This window comes from Protopterus annectens, chromosome 5.part0 (assembly GCF_019279795.1).
Source record: "Protopterus annectens isolate FY-2018-M chromosome 5.part0, PAN1.0, whole genome shotgun sequence".
NCBI lineage: Eukaryota > Metazoa > Chordata > Ceratodontiformes > Protopteridae > Protopterus > Protopterus annectens.
In genome coordinates this window covers 767,877,216-767,898,849 of record NC_056735.1, presented here as the reverse complement: position 1 = coordinate 767,898,849, position 21,634 = coordinate 767,877,216, and the positions used below count along the sequence as shown (strand labels likewise).

Below are 21,634 nucleotides of genomic sequence, written 5' to 3'. Positions count from 1 at the left end.
AACTAATCACCTTGGAAATCCACATTCCTCCCACCCCCACAGCAAAGTGTAACCACCAATAAAAAACTTCTCCAAAGCTAACTTTGGGATCCTAAAAACAGAGGTGGCCAACTTCACGGCAGCCATGCAAATGGAGAACAGTTGCATGACTGCAGAATCATACACCAATGCACTGTACAAACACGTACACAAATGCATGGATCTTGCCATACCCAACAGAACCAAGACACAAAAAGAAGAAGCTAATCTGGTGGTCCCCTGCCATAAACAAACTCTACAACAGAAGGAGGAAACTGATACGGAATAAGGTGTAGTTCCAAGACTGGAAAAACTCCCCTTATCTGCCTCAACAAAAAGTTGAGATCCCTCATCAAATCCTCTAAAGCTAGGTATGAAAACAGAATTGCAGCAGATAGTAATGACAACCACAAGACCTTCTATAGTTATGTAAAGAATCTCCATGGCAATACCCAGATTTGCTCTGAGCTACTGTACAATAGTACCTCCTATAACGAGCCAACAGATATTGCCAGTATACTGGCCGACAGATTCAGTGCCAACCTTACCCCTCTCTCTTCCCCCCAAAGGACCAATCACAATACCAGTAGATTGCCAGGCACCCAGTATTACTGCTGCACAGGTTAAAACAGGACTGTCCAAGGCCAAGAATACAGCTTCTATGGGACCTGACAATATCCCTGATTGTGTTCAACATGAACTACAGAGTGAACTGGCACCTCACCTGTGAACCCTGTTCAATCACAGCCTCACCTCAGGCTTTGTCCTGCCGAATGGCGCACTGCTACAGTCATCCCTCTCCACAAAGGAAGAGCGAATACAGACCCTGGGAACTATCGCCCCATTAGCCTGACAAGTCTGATATGCAAAGCTATGAAACACATCATCATGGACCTAATAAACAAGGATATAGTGAATCCCCAAACTCTGGATCCCACACAATTTGGTTTTGTGAAGGGTAGATCATGCCTGCTCAACTTGGTTGACTTGAGTCAGTCACCAGAGCTGTGGATGAAGGCAAGGTGGTTCATACAGCCTACCTTGATCTGGACAAGGCTTTTGATACCATTCTCCACTCAGGTATCACAGAAAAACTCACTAAGCTTGGCATCAACCCCTATATCACTAGGTGGGTTGCAAACTGGCTCACAGATAGAACCCAAATGTAAGGAGGTATTTGATGGCAGAATAGGAGTCAGATTCATTTTGTAGTCGATGCACCCTCTGCCATAACTCTGAGTTTTACAATGAAATCCAAAAGAGGAATGAGATGTATCCTTTTACAGATAGGCATTAGAGGCTTTTGTACATATGCCTTTATTGCCACAGTCTGACATTTTGCATTATCATATACTTCAAACGTGCTGTTTAGTATGCTGAAAACAAAAGTGGCATAGAATACTTATCTACTGAGTTGTCAGTACATTGGAAGTAATCATATAGCTTTCCCAAAACTGTTTTTCCATTTGCTAACATATCAAAGGTTTAAGCAAATGGCGTGTGGGGTCAGTGCTGTACTGAAATCCCAAGTGTTTTCTATAGCTGATTATTTTTGTTACTCCTGGTAGTTTTATAATCAAATATCACAATGGGACAGAGACATAGCTTTTCAAAATAATTCTCAGTAGCTTTAGTTCATATATCTTTAACTGCCATAGTCTGACATTTTGTATTTTACTTGGTTTTCATTGTGAATGTTGTGCTTAAATGAAAACTATTTTAGAACTCAAAAAAAATTTTTTTCAGCATCTATATCACATTATTGAAATTCTACTACAACGAATCTCTAAAGGTCGACCTCTAGTGATCGATGCAGTAAAACGAATAATGCTTAAAAAACAAAAAACAAACACAAATAAAAACTAACTAGCATAGGCACCCCCCCCACGTAAATATTCCAACTCCGAGACTGCACTCCATTGAGGTAAACGGAAATCTCCCCCATGGAGATTTCCGTTTACCTGCATGATGTTCTGTGCTTTCGATGTTGTGGTGCAGACAATATCAGCTTCGATATTGTTGGCTTTCGACATCGTGAAGTAGACCCTTTTTCATTGCATCTTTGTTTAGAGAGCTATTTTAATGCCTTAAGAAGTGCTTCTTTTACAATTTTAATGTATTTCCCTCAAAATGACGAGGCCTGCCTTGGTAACGTGATCTTGTTTTCTTGCTTTCATTTTTTCTTCCCAGAATACATTTCAAGTCCTCTTTATATTACTCATGCTAGACATAAGGAAATATGTTGTTTTCTCATGCTGTTGAGATAGAATGGCAAGACTGTGAAGCACTGTCATCTGAACACACCTTCTGTAACACCATGTTTCCCTGACTAAGCCTCATTTGTGTCTGTCAGAGCTTGTTTTATGCTATAAATAGTGGTTAGCTAATTCCAGCAAAAGAAAGTAAAATAGCAGACTTTTGTAATGTGATTTTTTTTTTTGCAGTTCTAAAAGAACTGACGGACCTTGCCCCAGACTCTCATGCTGAGGTGTGAAAACTCTTACTGCAGTAAATGATCCCTGATGTACATTTACAGCTGACAAGTAGTAGAACTCCAAACTAAATCTGTCTGCTACTTCCCAATGCCTTCAGTGGGAAGTTTTTTCCTCTCTCATGAATGATTCAGAATTTAAATATGCTTTACTAGTTCCATAATTATTTCTGTCATGTTTACCCTCCTTTTTTCTATTTCATATTTATTTATTTATACATGGTAACCAGGAAAGTGAACTGGTCCCAGGACCCTTTTCAGCCACAACTTGGGGCTACATTGGCAAAGATAATAAAAAAAATATAAAATGCACTTAGCAATACAAAAAATATATATATACACACACACATATATATATATATATATATATATATAGACAAAGGCATTGACCAAGACTGCATGTGCAACACGTAACCAATGTGTTACAGTGATGAAGTAAAACATCAGGCAACATTTACTAGAATGTATACATTAATGATGCTCAACTCTAGTATGTTGTTTATAAATAAATGATATGCAACCATATTACACACACACACACAGATATATATATATAGACAGACACACAGTGAGAGAGAATGTGTTTGTGTGTATAAAGTACATGTGTATGAAAACGCAAGTGTGTGTGTACATATATATAAATAAATAATGAAGACCTAGACTACATGTCCTTTCAACAAAAACAAATCAAAATGGAAATTTCATGTAACTGCATATGTGTATCTACACAAACCCTTACAGATATACGTGTATGTATAAAAATGTATGTAGAACACTGCATGTGGGATCCAGTACTGTGTTTAAATGCATGTCTAACTGTGTGTGCACATATTTTACTTTGTGTGCGTGCACATATTTAACCACAGTTAAGTACTTCTGATTTCCTTTTCTTAATTTTTTAATGCAAAAGCACATAGTAAATGTACTTTGAAGTAAATTTGGCTTTATATTACGGTTGCCATCAATGGTCACATTTCCTCTGTGAACTAGAAAAGGGTCATGCACTCTAATAATGCAAGGACTGACTCAAAGTTGGTGAGAATCTCTTACCATGGATCTGCATGTACCAGATATACATCCCCCTCTAGAAGGATGGCATAAAAGACCTTTTTATGAACAGTATCAGTGCACCTAGTTGATAGGGTTGCCACCTGTCTCTTTCTGGAGTTCTGTCCTGTGTACGTGTTACTAAAGTTATTTTCTCCTGGCTTTGTTTTTTCGTTGTGTACTGTTTAGCCATTGACAACATTTACACAGTTTTAGATGGTAGTTTTCTTGTTTTGGTTCTCTCTAAATGTCACAGAAATCTTTGATAGTACATTTAAGTTATCTTAACATACAAACTATTATAAATAACCAAAATTTAAAGCTGAGTATTTCAATACTGTGTTGCTGCTTATCTGAGCAGCCAAATACTCAGAATTGTGCAAAATGCTCCACACTTGTGATTGATTTGCCCACTATTCCACTGTTTCGCATTGAACAGTGGTGGCTCTGCTTTGTGATTTTTGATTGGCTTGTATGCCTAAGCACTTTTTTATTAAGTTATTACTAAATCAGAAGTAAAAATCCTATTTATTTCTCTTGAATACAGAAGTGCTTGTCATTGTATGTATGACCACCTCCAAGTTTAGATTAATTACAAGATAATACAGGCATATTTATCTTTACAGCTGGAACCACATAATATGTGCATTTTGTAGATGAAAGTCATAGTATATTATTCTGAGAAATTTGTTGTAATACTTCCTTTGGTTGTTGAGAAATGGTCCTTTATTGTTAGCTACCACTTGCAGTCTTACAGAGCCATTTGTATGTTATAGCAAGAAGCACATACTTTACAAGCTCTGACAGACATGGACATATTTGAGATTCTGCTGTTTACTTTCCATAAAAGCTATTAGGATTTGAATACAAAAGTATTCTACCAAAATACACACACAAGCTGAATCAACAAACATAACATTCTATTTTTCTTAAGGGAGTTTTTTGTAACTTGTATGTTAGGAGATTAAAATTGTTACGGTTTTTATCTGGGTTTGGTTGGTTTAAGGTACTTCACACAGAATTCACAATCATCAGCATTACAGTCAGCTTTAACATAAAATAAACATTGCATGAAGTTGTTAGAGGCAATCTACCCAAAACAATCATATTTAGTCACCAGCTTTGAAGGGAAAGACATACCTTCCAGATGAAAATCTTCGAAAGGTTTAAACAGTTTATGAATTATGGTAAATCCAATGGGGAAAAATATATAAAATAGCTAAAAATCAGACCTAACGACCAAATATAATCTATCCATGAAAGAAATGCAGAATGATTAACAGTTTCAAGGTAAACAGAGGAAATGAAACAAGAACATGCCAGCAATACATATGTGAGAGCCTTAGGCCACTATGTGCCAGTACTTAATGCTGGTGTGAGACCAGCTGATTCCACTATCTTCCTTAATTCTGATATAGTGATCATCATCTCAGAACTCTTTTTTTTTTTTTTTTTTTTCCATTGGGAAGATGACGATGAAGTTTGGACTTTTCAGCAGTTTGTTATTGATAATGAAGCCTTTTGCATTGCTACCAGCAATATATGTGTAGTTCTATCATCCAGTGAAGTCATCCTAGGAAAATCTTCAATCTCCAGAACGCTCCATCACTGCTATGAATATAGACTAATTAGTTAACACCACAAGATCACTCATGTTATGTATTAAAATGTGCAGCAGTGTGGTTTTCAGAAACTTTTCTTCAACTGTAATTAATTAATACTTCCACCTTTAGAATTAACAAAGCATATATTTCAACATTGTGCAATATATGGATCTCTCTCGCTGTTTTTTTCCCCCAAATTTATTCATGCAACTTTATAATGTGATTTGTACAGAATATTAAATATGTACAAAAATGTTTACATCCCCAGTATATAAATGTTAAAGAATGCTGAGATGTGTTATACTCAAACTTAAACAGAATTGAGCTGCTGAAGCGCATATGTTTTGATAAGGACTACAGTGTATAAATGGTTAAGTGAAAAATAATGCTGTACGAGTGAAATCAATGACAAAATGTTTACAAATCGTATTGAAGTTTAGTATCAGAAAGGCAATTCTGAGCACCAATGACACTTTTTTTTGCCTTGGAACAATTACAGTACTGTAAAATCTCAGAGTTTCTGAATAAGCATTGCAGATGCACCACCTCCTCCGTTACATATTCCAGCAAGACCATACTGTCCTGGCTTTAGGGTGTGGGCCATGTGACCAACAATTCTTGCTCCAGACATTCTAAAAGTCAAAAGAAACACTTACTGTAACAGAAACACAGCAAATATAACACACTGATTATACGGCTCTAAAAGGTATATATTTATAGAAACAAAAGGTCTTTAGTAAAATTATGTCACAGATACATAAAATGTAATTTTTCTGCATACAAGTTCAAAACTGTTACAAATGCATTCCTCTCCAGTCTGAAGGACTAGCTCAATGGTTCAACTTCTTGTACTCGACTGGACCATTCATTCCTGCATGAGGGAGAGGCAAGCTTTACCAGTCCAGGAAAAAGCCTACTATTCTATTTGTTCCAAGACAGGTGAGCTGTATCATCCCATTCATTCCTCCATGGAGGTGAGAGCTGGATGTGGGACAGTCTGCAAATTCTATGATCTGTCCCGACTCTTCCCTAGTGGCTTATGCTCTTCACAATACTTTGCTACTAGGAGATGCATGCTTGCTGTCCTTCATGCCTAATCTCCTAGACAAGCGGTGTACTGCATGCAACATGTGCATGCTACATTCCTTGATGTGGGTGACACCTGCAGTCCTGCAGGTGTCACCAATACAGTGAGCTTAACTGACGCTCTCTCCCTGGATGGACACGAGGTAGTACTGTCTGCTCACCCCCAACTTCTCCTTCCTTGGGGTGCAGTTACGGCTTTATCCCTCTATGGGCTACCTTCCTTTTTTTATTCCACTATTCTTCTGGTGTTTTCACTGTTTTGCCCTTCGACTTTTTTTTTTTGTTTTGGATATTTTTGCTTTTTTTTCACATAGACAGTAGAAGATTCTGCTCCATTTTTTAACCCAACTACAGCCGGAATGCTAACTAGTCTACACTACATCATCCACAAGTTCCTTATCTACTAATTTTAACTGTTCTTTCACTACCCCATTTTGTTACTGTAAATGATCTTAAGGCCTACAACACTTAGGATTAACACCAATCAGTACCCTAACATGGACGTTGTATTTCAAAACGGTTCTCTACGGCATTCTAATTAACCCTACCAATACTATAATATTAGACAAGCAATTTAAGCCTACTATGATGAGTCATCAGCTGCTCTCACCTCAGCAGTGTGTTAGCACTAGCTGTACTGAGAAAAAAGAAAAGAAATGATGAACACCAGGAACCGCATCACATTTACTGACAGCGAACCCCTTATTCCTAAATTATTCTGACTTCATCTGTGAGAGAGGCAGTTACCTCCACAGAGTAGAGATGCATTCCTTTGCAGAAAGCCAGCAGATCTACCCACAGTTGTCAAAAAATCCCTGCATATGCCTCAAGGGGGCATCTAGGGTTACACTACCATCTATCCTCACACATGTAACTATACATTTGTCTGTGGGGAATCACCAGGATTGCATGTCTAAGCACCTAAGACCACATAAACGTAAATCAAATTTTAAGTGTTTATTACGGGTGATTCCATTGTCAGACACACTGTCACCATACTCATCAGACTGAATAAGAACAGGGTTACACTCTGATACTTCCCTGGTGCTAAGGTCAGGGACATTACAAAGATGTTCAGGACCCTTCACCATCCTAAATAAGAGTATGACCTTGCTGTCTATAGGGATGGGATGGCCTTAACTAAGTACTCTACCCTAAAGGAGATGCAGCGAGACGCAACTGCTCTACCCACCTACATTTCTGAAGACAGCAAATCAATAACTTTTTTTAAAACACCTTTACTGAATCACTTTATATAAATGTAAATTTGCCTAACTGTATTAACAAGTTCATGTTTACAAAAATTATACTTCACATATGTTGCTATATATCATATAACTTAAGAAATTGCCCCATAGCCATACTACCCCCTTTATCAAAAATTCTAGAGAGGGTAATCCACAAACAACTTCTGCAATACCTCCTAGATAATAAACTACTATCACCACAACAGCACGGCTTTAGACCATTCCACAGCACCACCACCGCACTCGCAGCATTCACTAACATAATCAATAATCACAGAAATAATGGACTGTATGTATCCGCCACATTCTTAGACCTATCCAAAGCATACGACATGGTTAACCACTCAAAACTCCTTCACTTACTATCCACCCTAAACCTCAACATCCGTGCCATCTCCTGGTTTAAAAGCTACCTAGTAGGCAGGCAACAAGCTGTGCTGTGGCAGAATAAACTCTCTCCCTCCCAGTCTCCCTAGGGGTACCCCCCAAGGCTCCATCCTGGGACCACTACTCTTTACCCTCTTCACCTATCAGCTCCCATCCAATATTCCCAAAGCCTCAATAGTACAATATGCAGATGATACTACCATATGTGCAGCCAAAACAATTGACCTACTTCACTCCCAAACACAAGAATGCTTTTTCTTGGTCGAAGCTTGGATCAACAAACAATGCCTAATTCTCAACCCAGGAAAAAACAATCTACTCCTGTTTAGCTCCCACAGATGCAAACCTCCCTCTGACAGTTTCACTATCTCCTCAGATAACAGCACCACAATCACCCCCACCAACCACACCAAACTACTAGGGATTGAAAAAGACAACCTCAGATTTAACCTACAATATTTCCTTGACTATACAAAAAGTACACAAAAAACTTGAACTACTTTATCGCAACACAAAATTTCTCACCAACCATTCCAAAGTTACAATAGCCAGGACTCACCTTCTATCCACCTTGCTGTATGCCTCCCCTGTCCTTATAAATCTCTGCAAATCTGATCTAAACAAACTTGATAGCTGTTACAATAAAATAGCCAAATTCGCTACAGACTCACCACCCATCAGAACGCACCACTGTGACTGCCTCAAAAAACTCAACTGGCTAGAACTACCTCAACTACTACAACTCAATCAACTGTCACTAGCCCACAAAATAATACAGTTCTCTGAAAACACCCCAGCTCTACAAAATCTTCTTCAACCCTATACCACCACCAGGCCCTTAAGATCTAGTACCCAAAACCTCCTCAAGGTTACCAAATTTAACAATGAGGCTGGTAAGGCAGTTTACAGTCACTATATCTCAAAAGCCTGGAACTCCCTTCCTCCCCACATATAACTGATTGCAAATCCCCAGCCATGTTCAAAAAACTACTCAAAACTTACTTCCTAAATAAACGGCTATGCTCCTGCATCACCCCTGGCTAATATTTCATCTCTAAAGTTCACTAACCTAAAAAAAGGCTGCCACACTATCCAATTCTGAACACTGTACCTTCCTATAACTGGTACACATTTCTACCTCCTAACTCTCTAGTGGCTATATTACTATCCATAGAATTTTGCACTTTATACTACCCATGACTATATTGTCCAGTAATACCAAGCCTCTCTCTGAGACTTATCAAATAACAAAATGCTGTTCCTCACATTTCTGTCTTAGACCTTTGTTTCGTCCTTGCAATGTAATCTATCTCAGGAATGTTGTGCTTAGAACCATTATACGGTTGGAATGCTGTGATTAGATCCTTCATACTGTGTCAATAACCAGCTACTAATATGCTTACCCTGTAATGTCAGTAATATGTACCCTAAACCTATGTATGTCAAAATAATGTCAGTCTTTTTTATCTATGTCTGTAATCAATTGTTATCGTATTGTTTAAAGTTGTTCTCTTGGAACTTTTCTCCCCGGGCCACCACTGAAAATGGACTTTTATCCAATTGGACTCTCCCGGTCAACAAATGTAAAATAAATAAAATAAATTATTCAATTCCTGCCTTTTTTTAAACAAGAAACATCTTTATTAAACCATCACTTATGACAGACAATCATACATTTATAAAAATTAAAAAAATACACCTACGCAATCCTAGTTGCAAGCATTTTACATCACAAACCATACTAACACAAAGTTGCAAACATTATATGTCACTTAAAATCTATCCAATCATTTTCAAAGATTACATAACACCTTTAACTCCTGCCTTCTTTTAAACCTCATTCCTCCCCTATATTCCTCCCCTGTATTTACTGTTCCCACAATTCCTAATTTTCCTATATAGTTTGCTCCTACCCTTTTCTAAAGATCTCAATACCAGTTTTCTCTCAGTTACTATATTCACTCCTATTCGATTTGTTGGCTTAAATTTTGATTTCCATTTTCTAGTAATTGCTTTTTCGACAGCCACCATAATTAGAAACAGCAAGGCCTTGCCATGTCTAGGCAGTTCCAATTCTGTATCATAGCTCAGAAAAATCATCGACCTCAACACACCCATCTGCCCACCCAGCATCTCCAACACCGCATCCTGCAGGGAATCCTTAAAGTCCATCAACTCACTGCACTTCCAGAAAATATGTTCCCAATAACCTCTTTCTTCCCCGTCACACCTACATTTGCTATCTACCAGAGGAAAAATTCCCTGGAGTCTACATGTGGTACAAAAAAATCCATGTAAACATTTCCAAGCAAAAATCCTAAATTTTCTAGATCTTGTTGCATATTTGGGAGACATACATATATCCCCCCATTGTTTCTTTATGACTTGCTTGTCCAATCTTTCTCAATCCTTTCTAACCTCCTCTGATTCTTACAGTTATCATGCAATATTTTATACGCTCTACTAATTACTCCTTTAACAGCAGCTTCTGTCCTAGATTCTACTAAAAACTCCAACAGTGCTGGTCTTTTGTTTAGGACCCCCCCCTATTTCTTTCGCTTTCCTATAGTCTGACATCAATCCTTGATGGTGATTGGCAATCTCTAGCCTGTAGTTCAAATAAATTCCTGATGTCTTCCCATTCTATCATGTTTCCATCTCTAGTCATTTGCACTCAATACCTTGGTTCCTTTGCCAGTGTCCTCCAGTAAATTCCAGCCCCCTCTTGCCTATTGTTTGCATCTCCAATTGCAGTCACCCCTATCGGCATAATATTCTCCATTTCCGTATTGGCGTAGTTCTTACATTACTTTCTTCTACTTTGTGGATATAATATTCCATATGACTACTGTTATTCTTCTTAAAAGCTTGCATCCAAGATCTCAGTCTATCCATGTTGCTTGAGCTTCGCTCGTTTCATCACCATTCCTTTCCACTTTGAATTATAAGTTTTCTGCTTGTGCTATGTATAGGAGCATTAACTGTGTAGCTCTGAAATACCCCCTCAAATCAGGTAATCTCAATCCACCCTGTTCTGCTGGAAGTATCAGTTTATCCCACCTGACACTTGCTATCTTTCCTTCCCACAAAGTCCTTCACCTCTTAATTGCTATCCACAACTTCTCCTCTGGTTGATAAAAATATGCCTGACCTGTGTATAAGACTAATGGGACTAAAAACATTTTAACTGTGCTTGTATCTTACTATTCTTATCCATATAACAAAGGTTTCATTTTCTCCGTTTTTGTATTATTTTGTTGTTTAGTTTCTACCCACATATCTTTAGCTGCCACAACAGAATCATTTTTAATCCATACTCCTAAATACTTAATTTTATTATGTCCCCATGAAAGTGTGGGTACATCTTTTACTGCTAATGGTTTTGTTTTAGCTTCATTAATTTTGTATCCCAAAAAGACTTGAAACTGTTTCAAAATGCTCCACAACACTGTAATGTTTCTTTCTGGTTTGTTAGGTATAAAATTATATCATCTGCCAAAAGAACCAGCTTTTCTTGACTATGATTCTAATTATATCCTTGAATTTCTGAATCTCTTATTTTCTTTGACAATGATTCTTAATAGGTTCATAGGTTGGTACTAGGCTATTGGCCCTAGGGTCTATATAAGCCTAGCCAAAAGGTACCCTGGCTTTTGCCACCCAAGAAAATTATTTTCCTGTGCTACTGTCGAGCAGAGCCACAGAAGTAATCTCCAGGGTGAATTTCCTATCTCCCAGCCATTCATAAAGATTTTTAATGAATAGAGCTAATGAGGAGCTTTGTTTGATATTGATAGGTAGTTTGTTCCAGAGTATGGGAAGTCTCTGGGACAGGAAGCTATCCCTCCAGCATGTTCTGTTTATTGTGGTGACAAGGTTTAGGTCCCTAGAGTGTGTAGCTCGGAGGGATTGGGATTTCTTTAAGTGGAGCATGTCCAAAAGCTCTGGGTTTGACATAGCTTTGTGTGTTAGGCAGAGATTCCCTCTGAGTAGGCGATATGCGACTGAGTAAAGCTGCAGTTTTTTAGACTATCTGCGCAGGACATCTGTTTGAGGCTGGTAATCCCCTTTGTGAGGTATTTCTGCGGCCTTTCCAGTTGTAGATGTCTTGTGAGGTACATACCAAAAGGGGCGTTGTACTCTATAATGGGCCTAATAAGTGACGAGTAGAGGGGAAACAATGACCTATTTTTTCCTGGATGAGAAACCTTTTGTGATGAGGTGTGCTACATAGAAGGATTTCCTGACTACTGTGTCAATGTGATTATCAAAGCAGAGACTACTGTCCACTTGTGTCCCAAGGTCTCATCACACTTTCGGTGTTAAGTAGACTACCGCCTATGTGGTAGTTCATGGGTACAGAGTTTTTACCAAAAGGGATGACAGTGCACTTTTTGGCACTGAGCTTGAGGCCATGGCTTTGACACCAGGCATCTGTCTCAGCGAGGCCCTTTTGTAGGATGTTCACATCTTTTGGAGTTTTGATTATGGCTCCTATTTTGCAGTCATCTGCAAACTTCGTTAGCCAAAGACCTTCTGTGTTAGCCTGTACTGCAGAGAAGTAGATACCAAACAGCAGAGGACCCAGGACTGAACCCTGTGGTACTCCACTTGTCACTGGTCTGAAGTTGGATTTTGAGTCTGCTACTTTCACAGTGTAGGTTCTGTCAGTGAGCCAGTTGGCAACCCATCTTGTGACATAGGGGTTTATACCTAGTTTAGTGAGTTTATCTATAATTCCAGAGTGGGGGATGATGTTGAAAGCCTTGGCAAGATGTAGATAGGCTGTGTGAACCACCTTACCCTCATCTACGGCTTTGGTGACCACTTCAAAGAAGTCTATCAGGTTTAGGAGACATGTTCTGGATGGGGTCCTGAGTTTGGAGATTACCAATGTCATTGTTTATAAGTTCCATGATGATATGTTCCATAGCCTTGCAGACCAGGCTCGTCAGGCTAACGGGGCGGTAGTTTCCAGGGTCCATGGTGGCTCCCACTTTGTGGAGTGGGATAACAGTCGCTGTGTGCCATTCAGTGGGTACACAGCCTGAGGTGAGGCTATGATTAACATGGTACTTAGGTTGGGTGCCAGTTCGTTCTGTAGTTCATGTAGAATACAGCCTGGGATGTTGTCAGGTCCCATGGATGCTGTGTTCTTGGCTTCGGACAGTGTGATTTTTTTACCTGTGCAGCCGTGATTACTGGAACTTTGTATTCTTCCAGTATAGAGATGGGCCCTTTAGGGGATGAGAGGTGGGTAAAGTTAGCACTGAACCTATCTGCCAGGATGTTGGCAATATCAGTTGGTTCTGTATATTTAGTGCCATTGTGCTGTAACTCAGAGCAAATCTGAGTGTTGCCATTGAGATTCTTGACATAGCTATAGAATGATTTGTGGTTGTCTTTAGAGTCCGTGGTGATTTTGTTTTCATAACTAGCTTTGGCGGATTTTATGAGGGATCTCAGCTTCTTACTGAGGCTGATCAGGGAGTTTCTCCAATCATGGGATTTTACTCTTTTTATGCAATAGTTTCTTTCTTCTGTTGTAGAGTTTGTTTGTGGCAGGGGACCACCAGATTGGCTTCCTTTTTTTGGAGGATAGCATCTTATTTCTGTTAGGGATTGCACAATCCATGCACTCGTGTAAGTGCTTATAAAGTGCATTTGTGTAGGATTCAGCAGTCATACCCCTATTGTCCGTCAGCATGGGTGTCATGAAGTTTGCCACTTCTGTCTTAAGAAGCGTGAAATTGGATTTGGAAATTTTTTTACGGTGGTTTCCCTAATCGGGGGTGGGGGAGGGATGTGGATGTCTAGGGTGATTAGCTTGTGGTCGGATCTGACCAACGAGGAAGTGACCTCTGGTGTGGAGCACTTGCCCATGTTGGTAATAACCAGGTCTAGGATATTGCTGCCCCTGGTGGGGGTGTGGATAAATTAATCCAAGACATTGGAATTTATGAATTCCAGAAAACGTTGAGCACAAGAATTGGTACACGAGTACTTTTAGTGATGTGAGAAAAATTATCACAGTAATATGTTTATGACTTACAAACACAGTGAGATATTACTCTGGATTTATTTAACTATTTTTCGGTATCATGCCCAGTCGTCCCAGTAATTTATGGAATACCTAAGTTACATAAATCTTTAACAAAACCATCCATGAGACCTATTGTCTCGGGAAGAGGATGGGCAACTGAACCATTATCAATATATGTACAAAAAATGTTAAGTAAATATTTACCTATATGCCCAAGTTATATAAAAGATACTTGAGATTTCTTAAAGAAATTATACACATGGTACAAGAATAATCAAGAATATGATTTTATATCTATAACTTTAGATATAGGTTCACTATTTACTGTCATAACAAATGGATATGGAATAAATGCTATTCGTGAATTCCTATGTAGTAACACAAATATGATGGATAAAGAGATAGAAACCCTCTGTAATATAACAGAAATTGTTTTGGACAAAAATATTTTTCTTTTTAATGGGCAACCTTATTTACAGATAGCTGGTGTAGCCATGGGTACTCCCATGACTAACACATATGCTAACATTGTACTGAGTCAATGGGAAAAAGAATATGTTATGAATGATGAAAATCCATTTAAAGGAAATATCCTTTTTTATCAGCGTTTTGTGGATGATTGTTTTCTATTATGGAAAGGTGATGAACAACAATTAAAAAGATTTGTGGAATTTCTAGATAGTATCACAAATTTCTTAAAGTTTACTATGGAATATTCTTATAATAAAATCTCCTATTTGGATGTTGAATTATATAAGGAACCTGGGGTATTGAAAACTTGTGTGCAAAGAAAGGATGTACAGGTAAATAGATACACACATGCAAAAAGTATGCATGCTAAACGTGTTTGGTGGAATTGTTAAAAGTCAACTACTAAGGGTGAGCAGACAACACTGATCTGATAAAATGTGAAGAACAGATAGATGTTATATGTAAGGACTTTGAAAACAGAGGTTATAACGTTGATGGTGTCTTGAGGGTTAAGATTAACATACTAAGGGATAGAAATGCCATGGCACCCCCATATTTTGGGGAAAATTCCTTGTATGGGAATGAGGTGATTCATTCTACCTCCACCTTGAGATATGTTACAACTTACAGTTATATGACAAAATATGTGGAGACAATAATTCGAAAAAACTGGAGAATACTAACTTCTTTGCCTGAATTAGTTACAATATGGCAATGTACCAGGATTTGCTTATAAAAATAGAAACAATCTTAAGAGACAATTGTGCTATAAAGACTTTGAGGTGAATTTAATTAACCCAGTGACTTTTGATTATGGCACCACTCCTTGTTTTAATTGTAGTTGTTGCAATGATATTTGCGACAAACAGACTTTTAAGCATCCAGTAAATAAAATAAAATAAAATACGAGATGAAATATCCAGCCACATGTAATACAACAATAGTATATTTAGCAACATGTACCCAATGTGATGGATTTTATGTGGGAAAGTGTTCAAGGAGACAATGATCGTATAATTGAACACAAGTCTGAGATAAGGAGAGGTGCCATGTCTAATCCTTTTAACTAAACATAAAATTGAAAAAGGAATGTCTCATAATTTTAAATTTAAGGTTTTAGAGGTAGTACATAAAAGTTTAAGACAGGGTGACATAAATAAGCTGGAGTTGGCTGAATATAAAAGGATTGTTAGACTTGAAGCGGATAGGGCACCAGGACTAAATAATATGATAACTGTCAAACTTGTCTTAATAGCAAGACAGAAGCAATATAAATGATGATTTATAAGTTAATGATGAACATTAAATGTTTTAAAAGTTAAACAGTAATGTAAATAGACCTGAATTTTAATGTTAACTATTTTTGAAATGTTAATTATTTCTGAAATTTCATTGATGGCTGTTGTCATGTGATATTTTATATAAAAATGGTGATTTTTAGTGCAATGTTTGAATACTGAAGAAGAGACATCTCCCGAAAGCTTTATTATTTTTGTTAATAAAGTGAGCGTTTTTCTACTCATTTGTTTTTATTGCTGAGTTACGGTTATAACGTCTGATAGAATCAACTACAGGTGATCTGCCTTTTTAAGAGTAGTTTTCCCAGTTAATGGTGGGGTAGTTGAAATCGCCCTTTATTAGGGTGTTAGGTTGTACTCTAATATTTTCCAGTGTATCAAGAAATGAGTAGTGGGAATCCTGGGGCATGGTGGGGGATCTGTAACAAGCTACAATTTGGATTCCGGTCTTGCATAGAGTTAGTTGCACTTGGATAATCTGGGATGCATTATCATGAGCAACTAACCTGGAGGTGTGGATATCCTTAATGAATTTGGACACGCCTCCGCCTTTAGTGTTTCGGTCCAGGTTAGGTGGCCAAAAGGTGTGGTATGAATTATAGCCTGGTAATGCAGGGGTACTCTCTGGAGCCTTGAACCAGGTCTCTTGTCACTGTACAGATGTCGATGTTCTCCATTTTAAGGAGTGCCTCGAGTGAGTTCATTTTGAGGTTTAGACTTCTAGCATTGAGTAGTAATACCTTCACATTCTGCTTGCTTGTACCTGTTACGGTGGTGAATTTGTCATTTCAACCTTGCCTAAAAAAGGCACTATAGGGGTGGCTAGAGCCTTAGCCAGTATCCGGAATCCCAGTGGCGACAGGTGCAGGCCATCTCTGGCAAAGCATTGTGGTTTGTCAATCATGTCATCCCAAGGCAGACAGATACTGTATCCCCTTATAATGATACCAGACGCTTATCAAATTGTTGAAGTCAATAATTTTGTCCTTGTACTGTGGTATCATTCTGGGTGATGGCATGATGCTACTCAGGGATAGGGTCATACCTGCCTGGGCTACAAGAGCGGACAGCTCCTCCATGTCCCTTTTCATGTTGTCCAGGGAGGTACATCTCAGGTCATTCACACCATGGACAATGACAGAGTCATATTTGTACTTGTGGAGTTACCTGAGTGAATGCGTTATGTGGCGGATCCTGGCGCCCAACAGGTAGCTGACAGTAACCTTCTCCTTGTTTAGCCTGGTGAGTGGAACATCAGTGTGCCTGACTATAAAGTCACCTATGACTAGAGTGTTGGGTACGTTGTTATGCCTTATGGGCTGTGGTTGAGTGGCACACTGAGTTTGTGGGCTGTGTGTCATTTGGGTTGTGTTGGGGGGGGGGTTGCTTGTGTTTCTGCTTTGGAGGTCGCTGTTGCTTGGGCAGGTGTTTACTGAGCCTCTGCAAATGTAGGTGTGTGTTTTGTGTTTCTATGTGTATGTTTTGGTGGTGTAGGTTTTGAGGGATTGTGACGAGTGTGGTGTGGTACAAGTGTTTACCTTCTCCTCTTGACTGTCTAGTCCAGTCTTGGGTGAAAAGAGCTTTGCTTCCAGTTTGGCTATACAAATGCATCTTTCACAGGTTGTAGTGTTGGGTGGTAGGAGGAGAGGGTTGTCTGTGTACATGAGGCAATTGCTGCATTGCCCCAAGATGCCCAGAATCATTAGGTAGACAGGAGAAAACACCGGTAGCCGACCCTTAGACATGCCTGGATAGCTGCTTATTTGTTAAGTACTAGAAACTGTTTTCCTCTAGACAAGTAAGGAAAGTTGAGTGCTGTAGTAATTTGTAGCTTATTTAGTTCTTACGAGTTAGTGCTGAGCTCAAAGAAACAGACGAGTGCTGAAACTAAAAAAACTGGCTAGTTCTAAGAAACAAAATTAAGCTAGACGGCTTCCCTCCAACACAGAAAGGCTTGGGGGCTCAGAAGCCCACAAACAGTCCTGGACACAGCAAATCTGTATCCAGACTGGACTACCCACAGGAAAGGCAGGAAACTAGCGTAAAAAAAAAATTCTAAGTGGAAAGAGAGAGGAGGAGCAGCAACTAAGTGGATTGGCCTTCTCAGATGTTCTCTCTGTATTAGGTAGAATGAAGTAATAACACTAGACTGGGAGGAGTGTCCCAGATCAAATTTACAGTAGGGGCGGGCAACTGCAAAGCCACCAACTATGCACATAGCCGGCCTTAGGCATAGGCCAACTAGGCGGCTGCCTAGGGTGCCGCGCTAGCAGGGGCGCTTTTCCATTATTTGTTTGGTGTAGGTAGACCAGGATGGGGGCACCAGGTGGTGTGGTGAGGGGCACCCTGGAGCACTTTTGCCTAGGTCACCAGTAGAGCTAAGGCCACTCTATGCAGAAATGTTTCTCACAGCAGAAAAGCATCAGTGAGCCTTTAAATGAAAGTTTTAAACAGATAAAAGAGCCTCTAGAGAAAGCTTTTAACTACAAACAAGTTATCAGAATCAAACAACCCAAACAGATGCTTAATAAAAGTGGACAATTTCCAGTTAATACCTCAAATGCAAATTAAAAAAGGGGAAAGAGGATACCCTTACCTGGTTCCTATGCTCAAATAGAAATTATCAGAGAGGAACTCACCCACTTTCATTTTCACCTCCGGTCCCTCGCATAGCCTTGTAATCAACCTTATAATTTTATCAGGGAATACAAATGCTTCCACTGCCCTGATCATAAAGTCCCAGCTTACTCTGTCAAATGCCTTTTCTGAATCAAGACCAACCAACAACAATGGTATTTCCTTACCTTCTGCTTCCCCCTGGATCATCAGTGTTCTGCTAATGTCAATGTTGTCAAAATGTTTGACTCCCCTCCACAAAACAATACTGATATCCATCAATTCTGGCATTACTTTTCCCATTTTTTTAGCCATTTATAGACAGGAACACTTTATAATAATGGTCTAGTATTGAAATGGGCCTTTATAAAGCTGGATCTTTACCGTTTAGTAATTACAGCTGTCACTGCTTTCTTCCAGAATGTTGGTACTTCTCCTCCTCTTAAAATACTGTTAAACAAAACTTTCCAGATCTTTATCAGGCATAGATTCACACTAAGCTAACTGCCCTTGTGGGCCATTTCAAGCCTAGCCAGTTACCCCATGTGAGAATCAAACTGTGTCTTTAAGGTAAGCACTTTAACCATTATGCCAACCTCCCACCATCATTTTTTTTCAGGAATACCATCTATCTATTCCTGGGGGCTTTCCTGCAGATTGGTTATACATCACAACTTTTATCTCATCTCTTCCTATCCTAACAGTTAGTAATTAAGCCTCACCTACATCTAACCTTGGCATATTTAAATTCTTCCATAAACATTTCCATTTGTCTCTTATTGATTTCCATACTTAACTGCTTTATACAGACTTTCAAAGAATTTCCGAAACATTTCTAATATCTTTACAGGATCTCGTTACTTTCCTTGTTACAGGCTCCTCAAGCTTGGCGACAGCCCTTTCTACACTTCCTGTTGCCTGAATCGTTGTGCTAAAAAGTTTTTGTGGTCTAGTGTCATCAAAAAACAGCTGCTTAACAGGAATCTTTCTAAACTCGTATATATTTTCTAGGTAATCCCTTATTTTCTGCAGTCGATCTTCCTCTTATTCTGTGAGATTCCCCCTATTTTGCAATACTTTAACATTTGTCAGTCCCAAAAAATAATTCTTGTTACTTCTTAACCATAGTTCCTCTTATTACCACCCTATTTTTAAACTCCACCTTAATTTTTTCCCACTGCCTAGCTATATTTTCAGAAGTAATTTCTACCTTCTTGAATAGTTGCCGAAGTCTGTACTACCCATTCCTTAAATTCTTCTCTTTTCAACAGATAGGTGGGAAAGCGTCAGTGACTCATTTCTATTTCATTACCCTGTGTTTTTATTTTAGTTATTATTGGCACATGATCTGAAGTAACTATCGGGTGTGTATTCAGACCTTCAATTAAATGCACATATTCCTGTGAAATGTAGTCTTGTGTAGGCCAGCCAAGTTTTTATATCTTGGGGAATATGTAAATTCACTCTGAACTCCTACTACTGAATTCACGTCTTCCATACCAAACATTTTCATAAAATTCTTCACAAATCTACCCACCTTTGTTATACTTTCCCTTCTGGGGCCCCCAGACACATCTTCACTGTTGCAAATCAAATTCTAGTCCCCACCTATAAGTAATATTCCTTGTAGAAAACTGATTATTTCTCTCCCTTAGCACTATAAACCTGCCATTGTCTTTTTTTATCCTCTTCTATCAGTATTGTATCTCCACTTGCAATTAATATAAGTACTCCTCTTTTCCTCTGTCCCAGGTATTCCGCTGAATTACCATCCCGAAAACCTTTCTTTATCAAATTCACATGTTCAGTTCTTTCCAAGAGCGTCTCCTGTAACACAGCTATTTGAACACTACATTTTTAATACAGTTCTCTATTCTTTCTTTTTTTTGTATTTATCTGTGAGACCATTGACATTTAAGGACGTTACAGAAAGCATCATAGTATTAAAAAGTTATTATTCCCATGGATTTATGGAGGCTTGACAGACAAAGCTTGTAATTCTGAAACTTTCCTAGCAGAAATAATAGCCACTAAGAAGACTGTTTTCCAAGAGTGAGATTTCAAGTCACAGGTAACAGATGGTTCAAGGGGTGGACAGATAATGTTTGACAAAACAAAATTCAGATCCCATGGCGGTGATGGATTTTTGTATGGAGGTCTTATCACAGTAGTTCTTGTTAGGAATGCCTTCCACAGTCTATGTGACATGATTCCAGAACCTTTTTCTTCTATATGAAAATCTGAAATTGCTGCCAACTGAACTCAGATAGCGGCAGCAGCAGCCCCTTCACTGAAAAGTTTTGCCAAAAATTCTAGAATAGAATGTATGAGCGCAGTAAAGGGGTCGGATTATTGTTGGCCCATATAACAAATCTCTTCCATTTACCCCTGTACAGTTTCCGTGTAGACAGTTTATGCATAACAGTATTGAAAGTGAAAGCACTAAGCCCAGCTCTCGTTTGCCAATCTGAGGAGGTGGTTCTGAAGCAAGCTCTGGGCTAAGTGCTTTCACTTTCAATACTTTGTTAACCTTTATTAAGATTTATTATAGTTTTTTGTATTTTACTGTAGTTATAATATATATATATATATATATATATATATATATATATATATATATATATATATATAAATAAATAAATAAATCTTTCCTTGCTCTCCTTTTCTATAGTTTTAGAGTGAGTGTAAGCTCTTTTCCTTCCCTTGTTAGCATCTGTTTCAGTTACAGGATGTCTAACTAGCATCTTATTAAGTTAGAGAACATTTACCTCTTCTTTTCTATTCCCTCCTTTATCATCGGTTTTTAGTTAGACGATTTTCAAAAAAGAAAATGTTTTCTCCCTATCCTCTCAAGTTTCTTCTTTGTCCGTTTAAATTAGAGGGCTTACTGGTGTGTTTGTGCGAGTGTGTTTTTTTTTCTCTTAGCTGCTAAAATGTCTCAAAAACAGGAAGGGAAACCTCTTGGTTTCAAAATGTGTGAACAGTGTGGAAAGAAGAGGCCCTTCAGTGATTCACATTGTGTGTGTATTGCTTGGTGCCTCTTCACCTCCACGAATCATTCTCCATATGCCATGGTAGCTGAAGCAAAAAGCTCCCAAGCTGTCAGCTCCAAAAGAACCCTTGGAGCAGACAGCTGTCATTGGATCCAAGACCCTGTAGGAGCAATTGGAAACCCCAGCTCCGATGTCTTCAGCACCTAGAGAATTCAGATATCTGAGCTGTTCACCATCATTGGAAATTATACCTTCTCGGCTCCCATCACCCTTTTTGACAAACTAATACTCTACTCAGTCCACCAGGAATTTGATGACGTGGATAGGGTAGTG

At 38.7% G+C, this 21,634-nt stretch overlaps 1 protein-coding gene across 1 annotated transcript in view; it reads right to left on the bottom strand.

The window, feature by feature from the left end:
• Positions 1–4,370: 4,370 nt before the first annotated feature.
• ACAT1 (acetyl-CoA acetyltransferase 1) overlaps positions 4,371–21,634 on the bottom strand; it is a 704,624-nt gene continuing 687,360 nt past the window's right edge. The window contains exon 9 of the mRNA XM_044072617.1: positions 4,371–5,792. Coding sequence (XP_043928552.1) covers positions 5,672–5,792 — 121 coding nt within the window. The 3' untranslated portion in view covers positions 4,371–5,671. The remainder of the gene's footprint in view (positions 5,793–21,634) is intronic.